The sequence below is a fragment of the Crocodylus siamensis genome, chromosome 4, assembly GCF_052110815.1.
Source record: "Crocodylus siamensis isolate JL-2025a chromosome 4, ASM5211081v1, whole genome shotgun sequence".
NCBI lineage: Eukaryota > Metazoa > Chordata > Crocodylia > Crocodylidae > Crocodylus > Crocodylus siamensis.
In genome coordinates, this window is record NC_143398.1 from 38,310,861 (window position 1) to 38,323,000 (window position 12,140).

General features: G+C 45.7%; 1 protein-coding gene across 4 annotated transcripts in view; it reads left to right on the top strand.

The window, feature by feature from the left end:
- TRABD (TraB domain containing) overlaps positions 1–12,140 on the top strand; it is a 58,194-nt gene that overhangs the window by 25,068 nt on the left and 20,986 nt on the right. For all 4 annotated transcript variants that reach the window (XM_090042150.1, XM_090042152.1, XM_090042151.1 and 1 more), the window contains exon 6: positions 7,580–7,690. In XM_090042150.1, the coding sequence (XP_089898276.1) occupies positions 7,580–7,690 (111 nt within the window). The remainder of the gene's footprint in view (positions 1–7,579; positions 7,691–12,140) is intronic.

Below are 12,140 nucleotides of genomic sequence, written 5' to 3' on the forward strand. Positions count from 1 at the left end.
AGAGTAGGGCCCAAAACTGAACTTTTTATACATAGCCCCCAAAAGTTAATTTCTGCAAAAGCCTGCATCCACTTTCTCCCACAGGCTCCCCTTGTGCTGCACTTCCATTCCACTCTGTTTCAGTGACAGCTTGTAACACCCCTCCCCAATTCTTCCTGCTATGCACACTCATTACTCCCATGACCCCAGAGCTAGGGCTTTATTGCTCCTCAGATTCCTATCTCCATCCCCGGGCCAGGTCTCTGTATAGTCCCTATTTTTTAGTCTCCCCATTCTAGAGGTTCCTTGTGCACCCTCATTCCCTCCTGTCCTATTATTCCTATTTCTTTTCTGTCAAGGAGATTAGTCACTTGTGTCAAATTTCAACTTTTTAAAATCTGCCTAGGACAGTGATTCTCAACCTTTCTAGACTTGAGACCCCACTCAGAAAATGCCAGCTCTTAGTTTTGACCTGCTTTGGCGACCAAAAAAAAGGTAACAGAGCAATTTATGTTGCTGCAAAGAACTCAAGAGACCACAATAGGCCAGGATGTTGTAACACTATGAATTCCCACTTAAAATCTCTGGCTTTATCTTGTGAACCAGTGTTTGCACACCTAGCAATGTGAGCATTGCATGACACCCTTGAAAGGATCTTGGGTTACTCCATGATGCCCTAGTTCACACACTGGCTTATGGAATCTCGTCAGAAGAGGGAGAAGGATTCAGGAAGGTTTTAATGGGTGCTATCCACTAGTTTTTTGATCTGTATACAATTACAGAGATGGCTGAAGCTGCTGGGTCTGCTATTGGCTACTATGGGCTGTACATGACCCCACATCCACCTCCTGCATTTTCAGTTTTCACCAGAATCAATAGGCTGATTCTTCCTAAAGATGATGTCTTCAAGGCTCCTAGAAATTTTAGAAGTGAGCAGATATGATGTAATTCAGAAGTGATACCATTACAAACAAAGGAATGCTGTTAAATAAATTTGGGGTCTTTCTTTTCTTGCCTGATAATTCTCAATAAACTTTTCAAAATCAAAAGGCAAGGGGTAATGTTTCAGATGCATAAAGTGCCTTATTTAATGGATTTCATAGACATGAGGGGCTGGAAGGGACCTCATGGGATCATCAGGTCCAGCTCCCCCTTCCACCCCGCCATAGGCAGGAAGTCAGCGGGGATCAAGTGGAACTTATGTAGGAACTGTGTTTTGGAAGCAGGGGTTATCCGGCTTGTACTTATGTGCGCCAGAATTTGCTGCCTGTCACTGGGCCCAAAGACTCAAGGCCCAGCCCCTCTTTGCTTCTTCCCCTTCCCAGCAGCCTTCACTAACCCAACTACTCTGCCGCAGTAAACCACAGATTTTTTTTCCCCCTGCTCTTTATCCTCCTTCCTCCTAAGTACGGCTTCTTGTGACTGCCTTGAACAGCAGTGTACTTGCATCTATTGACTGAGTTAGCTATGCTATATGGAGCAATCCTTGTTCTTAAACATGTCAACTTGGCCAGGTTGCACCAAGTCAGGGTTTTTTCTCTGTTTTGGGGATTTCATTAATACATAGTGTCGATATATTCCCAAGAGAAACATAGCATGGAACGGACAAGATGTGTAGCAGGGATGAATTCATGTGGTTGTTGCAAATGCACCTTTTTGAATGTATAGTTGATGTAAATCATCCTATCTCTGTTAAGAGCTCTGGCCCTTACTCTTTAATTTTAACCTTGAAATTGTGTTAACAGGGAGGGCATTGCTCAGTAAGAGAATCCAGATCACTAATGGATAGGAGATAGGAAGTAATTGGAGACTAACTATGTTGCCGGAGTTGTTTGCTCTTAGTCTCTGAGGACAGCAAAATACAGCTATAACTGAAAAGCCAGACACATTCTACACTCTATGGCCAAACCTCTTCAGACCTTGACAACTGATGGAAAACAGTTTTGTGGTTGTGCTGTAATGGGTATGATGGGGAAAGTGATTTACTTGGAGAAAGGGTTTTAAAGCAGGGCACAGAAATGACATTCTAAGATCTGTCTCAATCTTTCCATTCAAAAGAGTTTTGACACCCCCTAAAAAAAATTACTGCAAATGCAAAGTATCACTTTGAGGCCATCCTTGATTGGCTGCCTACCACCTGCCGCCAACCCCCTGTGGTCCCTCTGCACAGCGTGAACAGTCCCCTTTTCTGGTGCCAGGGGACTGCCCATGCAGGTAAGGCTGCCTTGGGAGGGTTGGAACCTTCCTCTGGCCCTCTGTGTGATCTTTCATTCTGTAGGAGCCTGTGGGATTTTCCACCACCTCCTCCTCCTCAAGCATGGCTAACCCTCCTGGCACCGGGACTGGGGACTGGGCCTCCTTCCCTCCCACCTGTGGTGGTAGGGCTAGCCGAGTTGCAGCTAGACCACACAGGGAAGGGGAGGAAGACCCCCCAGGCACCCATGGCATGGGCCAGGGGAAATCCCCTTAGGTGGCTCCCCCTGCATGGGCAGCCCCCTAGCACTGACAGGGGATTGCTTCCTGTTTTCCACCTACGGGGGCAGGTCGAGCACACAGGAGGGGGTGAGCAGCTGAACAGGCCAGGGCTCAGGGGCAGGGCTGCAGCTGGGGGAGGGCTGCCCCCTTTCTCTCCACCCAGGTGCAGGCAGGATGCAGGCTGTGGAGCAGAGGCTGTGCTGCTTCAGCTCTGTGACAGCCCAGGGCTGTGGTGGGCCTGGCTTGGCTGGAGCAGACAGAGCCTGACTGACCTGCAGTAGGAGGTTGGGGAGTGGGGGTGCTCAAGGCATCCTGGGATGCTGGTGGACTGCAACCTAACTTCAGTTGGGAGGGGATCTGAGACAGAAGTTTGTTAGACTGGTTCAGCATAAATCAGGTAAGTCTGGTGCTTCATCTGTCCAGGTCTATCTTAAACCGGGTTCAACCATTGTGAAGCTGGTCTGTGTGCACTGAACTTCTGTTCTGTTACAGGGTTAAACCAGTTTTCAGTCATTTCTGATGGCTTATGGGTAATTTCTGTCCCTTGCCTTGGTGTTCAGGCTCTTTAAATTGGGTGCTCTCAGAGGCAGTTGCCTACAACCAGCAGCTCAAATTCGTGTTTGGTGGTGGAAACTTAGATAGATAGGTTTATTGTCTTTTAGGATGGTAGCTAGCAGGTCTGTATAGCAATTGGCTTGGTTCAGTGAAACTGCTCAGGCAAAGGCAAGCAAAGCAATACACCCCATGAGTTGCCACAAAAGGGCAACTCTCAAACCCCCTGTATTTATAGTCTCCACTGGCTGCATCAGACGAGCATAGACATTTGGTTCTAGTTTAGATGTCTCCACTGGCTGCGTCAGACGAGCGTGGACATTTGGTTCCCCAGGGCCAGCTGGCAACAGTGCGTGTTGTGCCACTGCTAGTTGTCCCCAGGAAACGCCTGGGCATGCTCTGGCTTATGGCAGGTTACCCCAGGTGGGGTAGGGGAGGCTGGGGCCAGCACTGGGCTGGCCCCAGCAGCCTTACCTGGAGGCCTCTCAGGGATTCAGCTGTGGCGATCCTGGCCAGCAGTTTGCAGTGTGCCTCTGGCTGGCCAGGCTCTGGTTTGGAGTGGTGCATGCTGCCCCCACGTGCACTGCTCTGCTTTTTCTTGCACATCCTTTGCAGCATGCAAAACAACTAAATATGCGGTATGTGGCGCTACAGATGCGTCTGTGGTACCAAATACCACGCTGCCATGCTTGTCTGGATGTGGCCACTGTGTGCAAATTCTTATTTCTCTCTCTGTTAAGAGGTCCCTCTTGTTTTTTGGCCAAGTCCAGATACCTGCAGCTCATTCCTTGCTGACTGCAGTTTGGGCAGCCAACTTTGGGCATCTAGAACTCACTCTGCTGAGTTTGGGGTTTTCTAGTTCACTCCCTTACTAAATTTGAGTATCTTCAGTCTGCTGAGGACAGTTTGCCTCTTGTTATCTCTACTTTAGCAAATTCAAACTTTTTACTTCTCAGCTTGTTCAACTACTGTTTCTTATTTTGAATTGGCATTTTTGCTTACTAAGCCTGGTATCAAGTCATCCATCAGTCATTGAAGCCTGCTATTCCCAGTCCTTTGCGGTGTCTTAGTTTAACTGTAACTTAGCATAATTTACAGTGTAGCATAACCAAGACTCCTACAATGTATAATGCCATAGATGCATTGTGCAAAATAAATATTAAAATATAAGTTTGGATTTTTTAATATTAAGAAAAAACAAACAACGTACCAGGGTTCACCACCTTGGCCCTTTTAAAGTTGATCTGCCCTGTTCTGGAAGTGTAGAAGAGTCTTAAACTCTTGAATTGTTAAACTCTTAAACTCTGTGATGCTGGGTTGGCATAACAATTCTTGTGTAACCAACTTATTCATCTTTCTCCAGCATAGATACTATGGGTAAAGCAAAGTAGAGAAACAGTTTGAGTTTGGAAACAGCTGACGGTAAGCTTTCAGGGAACCAAGTTGCTGTTTGGTAGCCCTAGAATTGGGGCAGTAACTAACTCCAGCTCTTGGTACTGTGAAGTTCATGGACTGTGGCAGTGGGGTCAATAATCAGTCATTTGAAAGTCCCTAACCTGTTATCTTATGTAGAACACCAAGTGTAATAAGAGACCATTCATGGCATCTAACCTCTTCCTGGCTCTAGACACATGGTACAGGCAGTCCTCAGACTTACGACACAATTGGTTCCTGAAAACTTAAGTCGAAACGTAACTCAGAACCAGTTTTCTCATAAGTAACAGTGTTATAAACGGGGGATTGGTTCCTGAGCTAAGGCTCAATACCCTGTTTTCACCACAAATACCCCAGAATTTTGTACTCAATCAATTGAGTAATATAGCTACATTAATGTGTTTATATTGTAAATGGCAATCATATTGATTTGGAAGGACTTTTTGAGGTGACTGCTGGACTTTTTGAAGGGTTCTTGGCTGGAGTCTTCTCAGGAGTCCTAGCTGCAGGTTTTTCTGGAGTCTTGTCTGCTTTCTTAAAAAAAACGTCCAAAGAAGTTTAGACAGATGTTCTCCAGGGAGGTGAGCGATGCAGCAAACTTGTTTGCTGGTGCAGCGTCGCGTTGGATCAAGCATTGTAAGTCAAAACTGATGTCACAGAGTTCAAACAGGGTGTCGATTTATAAACATTGTAAGTGCGAAATGTTGTAACTCGAAACATTGTAAGTCGATGACTGCCTGTATTGGCTTCTAGTCTTGTTGGTAAACACTACAGTCAAACATTAGTTTCTGGTCTTAGGCTGTATCCCAGTAACCTCAGTAGTATTTTGCTCCCATGATTGTTCCCACATATATTTTTTTAGACCTAAAATCTGTCTGGACTGCTGTTTCTCTTCCCTGCTACTTGCTGCAGACTGTCAGCTATTATCATCTTGCTGCCAAGTAAAAAAGGCAGGTATTGGGTTTGGGGTAGGTTCAGAATATGAATGGCAAGAGTCTTATGCGTTTGCTACACAGCAGGATACAGTTTTTACCCATCACTGTAAAACCAGAATACAAGTGCAGATCAGTCCTAAGGGAGGTAACAGTAGCACATGATCTTAGCAGTTGCTTTAGTTTCAAGAACAATTCTGTTTTTGTAAGGACCTTTCCTGAGTTTGTGGAAATATTTGTCCTGTGTTCTCTGGGTTTCTGGCCATACATTCAGAGAATTCTCATTTTCGCCGACTTTCTCTCCTCATCTTCAGTGGGAGCTCTGCCTCCTCTCTGTCCCAGGCACCAGGCTGGACTAATGGCATCCTATTCCTTGTGTATGTCACTCATTTCTGTTAGGTGTCCAATCCTGACCTCAGTACATGTCCCACCTTTCTGTGGCTGACTCCTTGATCTGGGGGGGCCAACACTTGGCTTTGAATTGTCTCAGACATGGGATGGAAGAGGAAATGAGGGGATTATTTCTTGTTTAGAGGGGAAGGTGGCTTCCAAATCAGAGTAGTGCTTGAAAGTTGAGATTGTGTTGCTTTGAGTTTCCAATACAAACAGCCAAACTGAGCTTTTGAGTACTAAAACTAGACAAAAGTGCTTGAAAATCCTCCAGGCCACATTGGCGAAGTTTCACACTGTCACTCTGGAGGAGTGGACTAGCCAGTTGCTCAGTAAAGTGTAGGAGAGGTGACTATCAGGACCATGCTTCCATTGGAATGACGAATGGGTGTTCTGTGCCTTTGAGATTATCCCCCTTACACATGGCTTGCTTACCATTAAGAACAGGTAATGTTTGTCATTGAACTCTCCCATTTATTGGTAGCCAAACCAAAATATCATGGCAGCCAGATCCAGACTGAGGAGAGAGTACTACTAATTTTTTCCCCTCTATTTCTTAAGGGAAGGGTGGGAAGAGATTTTTTTGACAGGGATTCCAGGATATGGCTTCCCTTTGAGAGAGGGGGAATGGAATAAAAGTGCCCTTGGGTTTTTAGGGTCCAAGCAGAGAGTGGCAGATTGGCTTGCCAGTAAAACTGCAGGTCTTTGGCATTGATTCAGCCAGGGGGAGAGGTGTTCTTGAAACAAGCTGGCTGCAGCTATGGAATAACTGAGGCTGGATGGAGGGGAAGTGAGAGCAGGGCAGTGTGATTTAGTGCAGTGGTTTCCAACCTTTTTTTTTCCTGCAGACCAGCATGAGAGCAGGATGGGCGCACGGAGCCAGCTGCTCCCTTCCAGGGCTGCCAAGCCCCGCAGCTTTAACCTCGTACATGCTTGCTGGCGGCGGAAGCCGCTTGTCCGGGCAGACGGACGGGGGTCTGAGCAGGGGGCTCATGCCACAACCCAGCAGCCAACCCTTTGCAGCCCAGTATTGGGCCATAGCCCAGTGGTTGGAAACCTCTGATCCTAGTGCCTCTCCTAGGAAGTATTTTCCTGTGAGAGTTTTGAATCCCTGCTGGTGTTTAAGAGAAGAAAACTTTAATGGGAACTAGTACAGTTGCCAGACCTGTCCCCACGGCGTGGTTCCCCCCTTGGGCACAGCTACATCCAAACGGGTGAATCATGCCTAGGGCTGTGTAGGATTTTCCTTATGGTCTTGTATGAAAGAGAGAAACCACCTGACACAATTGTCAGCGAGCGCCTAGGACTACTCTTCCATGGCTCGAAGTGTTTCATGCTGAGTCTTCTAGGTTTATCCCCTTTGGAGTCCCTAAAATGACAAATTTAGAGACAGTATGAAAATCTCATGTTTTGTGTTGTTGTGTTTGGAGGAGTACAATCCACTGCATGAATAGCATGAGCTACTCTTGGTATTAATTTATTCAGACCCTAGAGGTTTTTTTCCTCTGTCACTTTGGGCAGGTGGAATAAACATAGGGCGAAACCAGGATTGTTATTTTTGAATGTATTTTTCATGTAAGGCAACAATTCAGTATGCAACTAAAGAACATTTCAGTGATGAGCTTACATATAAATGATGGGAGCTGAAATAATAGAAACTATATTCATCAGTAAATCAGTTCCAAAGGGCAGCATCAGTGTTTCTTCTTTATCAGAATAATTGATGGTTCTCTCTGGCTATTAACAGCACAGTATCTCTGTAAAATGCACAGGTTGATGGTTCTCTCTTTTTAATAGTTTTCTCTCTTTTCCGCTAGAATGGATTTATGTCTGGATTGATGCAAATGCTTCTTCTAAAAGTCTCTGCTCACATCACGGAACAGCTGGGAATGGCCCCAGGAGGAGAATTTCGGGAGGCATTCAAAGAGGTAAGGGCTGGAAGTGCTTCCATCTAAAGTAAAAACGATCAGCTGCTTGTATGCCAGTCAGATGAAATAGAACATTCTAGCCAAATAAGCAGCTTTATTTCAAATACCTGTCTTACTTGTTATGAGGAAAGAATCATTTTCTTGTAAGTGAAAGGCAAAGTGTAAAGTAAGAGAAACATTTGTTTTTTGTGCCCCTCCCTGCTCCTGACTGATGGAGGATGGCTTCATAAGGGCCTTGAATTCTCTTCTTCCTCCTACCTCTGCAATCTCTCCTGGTATTATTATTTTTATTTTTATTATTATTATTATTATGGAAATGTTGTTGTTTGGCTCTTGTCTCCCAATATTATATCATATTTACATTAAAATATCATGCAAAATATTGCCAATCCAGATACCATTATATGTGATATCAATATCAATATTATATGTAATAACTGTGGGATAATGTAGCTGTTAAAGAGTTGCCCTGTTTAATAGAGGAGTAGTTCAGTAGAACTAACAAGTACTGTGTTTGTGATGGAAAGAAGGTGAGCATGTGTAGGTGTGCCAGAATTCAATTTTTATTTTTTATTTTTTAATAATTTTGACAGATAATATCAATGTGTTGGTTTTTTTAAAAACATTTATTTCAATTTTTATCAATTCCAATTTTCAGGACTGTGAAATTAGGAGTGTAGAGGACAGACAACTTATTAATGATAGTATAATGTTAAAAGCTTTATAAATTCACAGGTCAAAATATAAAAAGTAAATATCCATAAAACTGTAAAATGTGACTATTGTAGGACTGCCGCCAACTGAGTGGTAGAGCTGCCCTGAGTCGTCTCCACTCACCTGTAGCTCCCTTGTCCCCTTTGTCACTTCCTCTTCCTTTCTTCCTAGTCTCCAGGGGTTTTTGGGAGTTGCAGTGCACACTGCAGTCAGCCACGTTCAGTAGGACTGTTTCCCCTGTCAGCACATACTCCATCAGCCATCATTTTTCTTACGCCCTCTTTCTATAAATTATGATTATTATATTTGAAATATTTTTTACTGGTCTGTGGGTGTGAGGTAAAATCAGTATTTATCAACATGTACCAATAAAAACTGAATCCTGCCAAGCCTAGTCATAGTTATGGGAGAGGAGCAAGTACAGCTTGTTATGCAGACATCTGAAGGACATGGGGAAGGAGTTGATAGTAACGTGAGGTTGGAGACCTTCAGGCTCAAACTGGCTCCTGTAAAATAAGAACTGGATCCTGCTGGCCTTGTGTTCCTGGCAGCCACCAGTATGTTCTCTTTTTCACCATTTATTTTGTCCTTTCTTGTTAGTAGCTGAAAGCACCAGCTCCATGATGAAAAGCATATACAAAACAATAGGCGAGGTTTTTGAGTAGGGATGAATGATGCTATAAATCAGGGGTATCAAATTCACTTCAAGCTCTGGGACAGATCTAGACCACAGCATTCACCCCGGGCCAGATCCATAGGGCCAGTGGCAGGCCTAGTAGGTGCAGACCAGCTGCACCAAAGCCAAATGGCAGGGGCAGAGAAAGAAGCTGCAAGCTCTCTGCCACTCCGGCCATGTATAGCAGGGCTCGCTCAGGTGCTCTGAATTGTACAGCAGGCCACACTCCTAACTTCAGTGGCTCGGCAGGCTAAATGGAATAGCTATGTGGGCCAGACATAGCCCATGAGTCACCAGGCTTGACAACCCCTCTCTAAATGAACAGAACTTACTAGGAACTGCAGATGGAGTCAAAGAAGTTTGTGACTAGAAGTTTGGAGAAACCTTAGTTCAGGGTCCAGAGGATCCCCCCACCAGAACTGAGGAGTCAAGATGTCCTGTTTCTAACATAACTGCAAGGGTTTGATTTCTTTTTATCTATGTGGAAGTCATAATGGGAGGAGCACAACAAACTTCTGTGTTAGGTATGATGGTAACATGAACAAGTTGGACATATTTCTTGGTTCTGTAGCTACTTAGCAATGCAAAGTAAACTGTTTTTTAGTTCTTTACTGTAACTCATGGAAGAAGCCTATCTTGGAACTCAAGATGGAGAGGTCAGACTGAGTAATAAATTGAATGCATTTGGAAGCTGAGGATGAGCCTCTCTTCTCAGCATCATTTGGAATTTGACATGGAGCTTTCTATACTCATAATTTTGACTTCCTCGGAACAATTTAGCATAGGACTTTGTTTCAGTAATAATCCATAATGAAGTACTTGGTTACACTGAACATGTTTATGCCTATGGTATGCTTTAAGAAATGTGCTTGAAGATGAGTATGACATGAATCACAAATATCCATTTTCTTGGAATGGGGGGGAAAAAAGCAACAAGAAGGCTGTGTAGCAGCTGACCAACATTGTTCAGAATGACATTGTCCAGATATAACCCAAAGCACGTGTATTCTTGATGTAAATTTTAAAATGCTGGTACTTTGTCTCTTTTTCTGAGAGTCTTCAGTTGGAGGAAGAGAAGGGAGTGTGCGATATTTGGAATGGGCCATAAAATTCCTGATATACTAGTTGTTTCATTATTTTAATGCCTGCTGGGGTCCTGTGGCTCATCTCAAGATATGGGCTAGGTTCATGATGTGGATAAATCTTGCTTAAAATTTGTTTTTTAGTTTCGATGGGGGGACTACTGCCCCTGTTGGCTCGCTGAACGGCCCTTGCAAAGCCAGCGGACCAAGGCACTTAAGGGGACACTTAAGGGAGCTCACCCCTGCCCCAGCCCTGGCACAATCTGTGGGCAAGGCAAGAGCCCCCAAGGGCACACTTGCCTGCCTGTACACTAATGCCAGGAGCCTGGGCAACAAGCAGGATGAGCTCGTTCTCCTGCTCACTGCAAAGAAATATGATGTCATTGGGATAACGGAGACCTGGTGGGACTCCACCCATGACTGGACCACGGGTATAGAGGGCTATACCCTATACAGGAGGGATCGTGTTGACAAAAGGGGCAGGGGTGTAGCTCTCTATGTCAAGGAAAGCTACATGTCCCTGCAAGCTGATGTTGGCGACAGGCATGGACAGCTAGAGACCCTCTGGGTAAAAATTCGTGGGGAATTCGGCACAGGGGACACAACGGTGGGAGTCTACTACAGACCTCCCACTCAAAGTCCCGAGCTTGACCAGGAGTTCGCCCGGGAACTGACTGAGGCCGCTTGCTCCAGGTCCTTGGTTGTCATGGGTGACTTCAATTACCCGGACATCTCGTGGGAAGATCACTCAGCTAAATCTGAGCCAGCGCAAAGCTTTCTCTCGTGCGTGGATGACCTCTACCTGACCCAAGAAGTCTATGGGCCAACGAGAGGCAAAGCGCTGCTTGACCTGGTACTGGCTACAGGGGATGACCTAATCAGCGACCTAGTGATTGATGGGAAGTTGGGTGACAGCGACCACGAGCTGATCACCTTCACCATCCGCCGTAAAGCTGGCAAGTCAGTCAGCAACACAGAAGTCCTTGACTTCAGAAAAGCTGACTTTGACAAGCTCAAGAGGCTAGTCGGTCAGGCCCTCGGGGACCATGACCCCAGGGAGTTGGGAGTTCAAGAAGAGTGGTTGCTTCTCAAGGAAGCGATCCTCAGTGCACAAGCTAAATCTATTCCAACACGGAGGAAAGGCAGCAAGAAGGCACAGCAGCCCCCCTGGCTCTCCAGAGACCTAGCAGACCTACTGTGGCTAAAAAGGAAAGCCTACAGAGGATGGAGGACAGGATTCACCTCCAAGGAGGATTACTCCGTGCTGGTCCGGTCCTGCAGGGACCAAACCAGGAAAGCCAAGGCTGCAACTGAACTCCAACTAGCTTCAGGCATCAAGGACAACAAAAAGTTCTTTTTCAGGTATGTGGGGAGCCAGAGGAAAAGCAAGGGCAATGTTGGACCCCTGCTAAACCACATGGGGCAACTGACAACTGACGCCCAGGAAAAAGCCAACCTATTAAATAGGTACTTTGCGTCAGTCTTTCATCAGTCACACGGGATGTCCATGCCTGCTATGGGACAGGGAAATCTGGGTGAGGGGAATCCCCTACCCTCCATCAATGCTGACCTCGTGAAGGAACACCTTGAGAAGCTGCATACCTTCAAGTCAGCTGGCCCTGACAATCTGCACCCCAGGGTACTCAAGCAGTTGGCGAGCGTCATAGCCCAGCCCCTGGCACGGATCTTTGAAAACTCCTGGGGCTCTGGTGTAGTGCCTGAAGACTGGAAGAAGGCCAATGTGGTGCCAATCTTCAAGAAAGGGAGGAGAGTGGATCCAGCTAACTACAGGCCCATTAGCCTGACTTCTATCCTGGGGAAGATCTTAGAAAAGTTTATTAAGGAGGCCATCCTTGATGGACTGGCCCAGGCTAACATTCTAAGGGACAGCCAGCATGGGTTTGTTGCGGGTAGGTCTTGTTTGACCAATCTCATTTCCTTCTATGACCAGGTGACCTATCACCTGGACAAGGGAGAA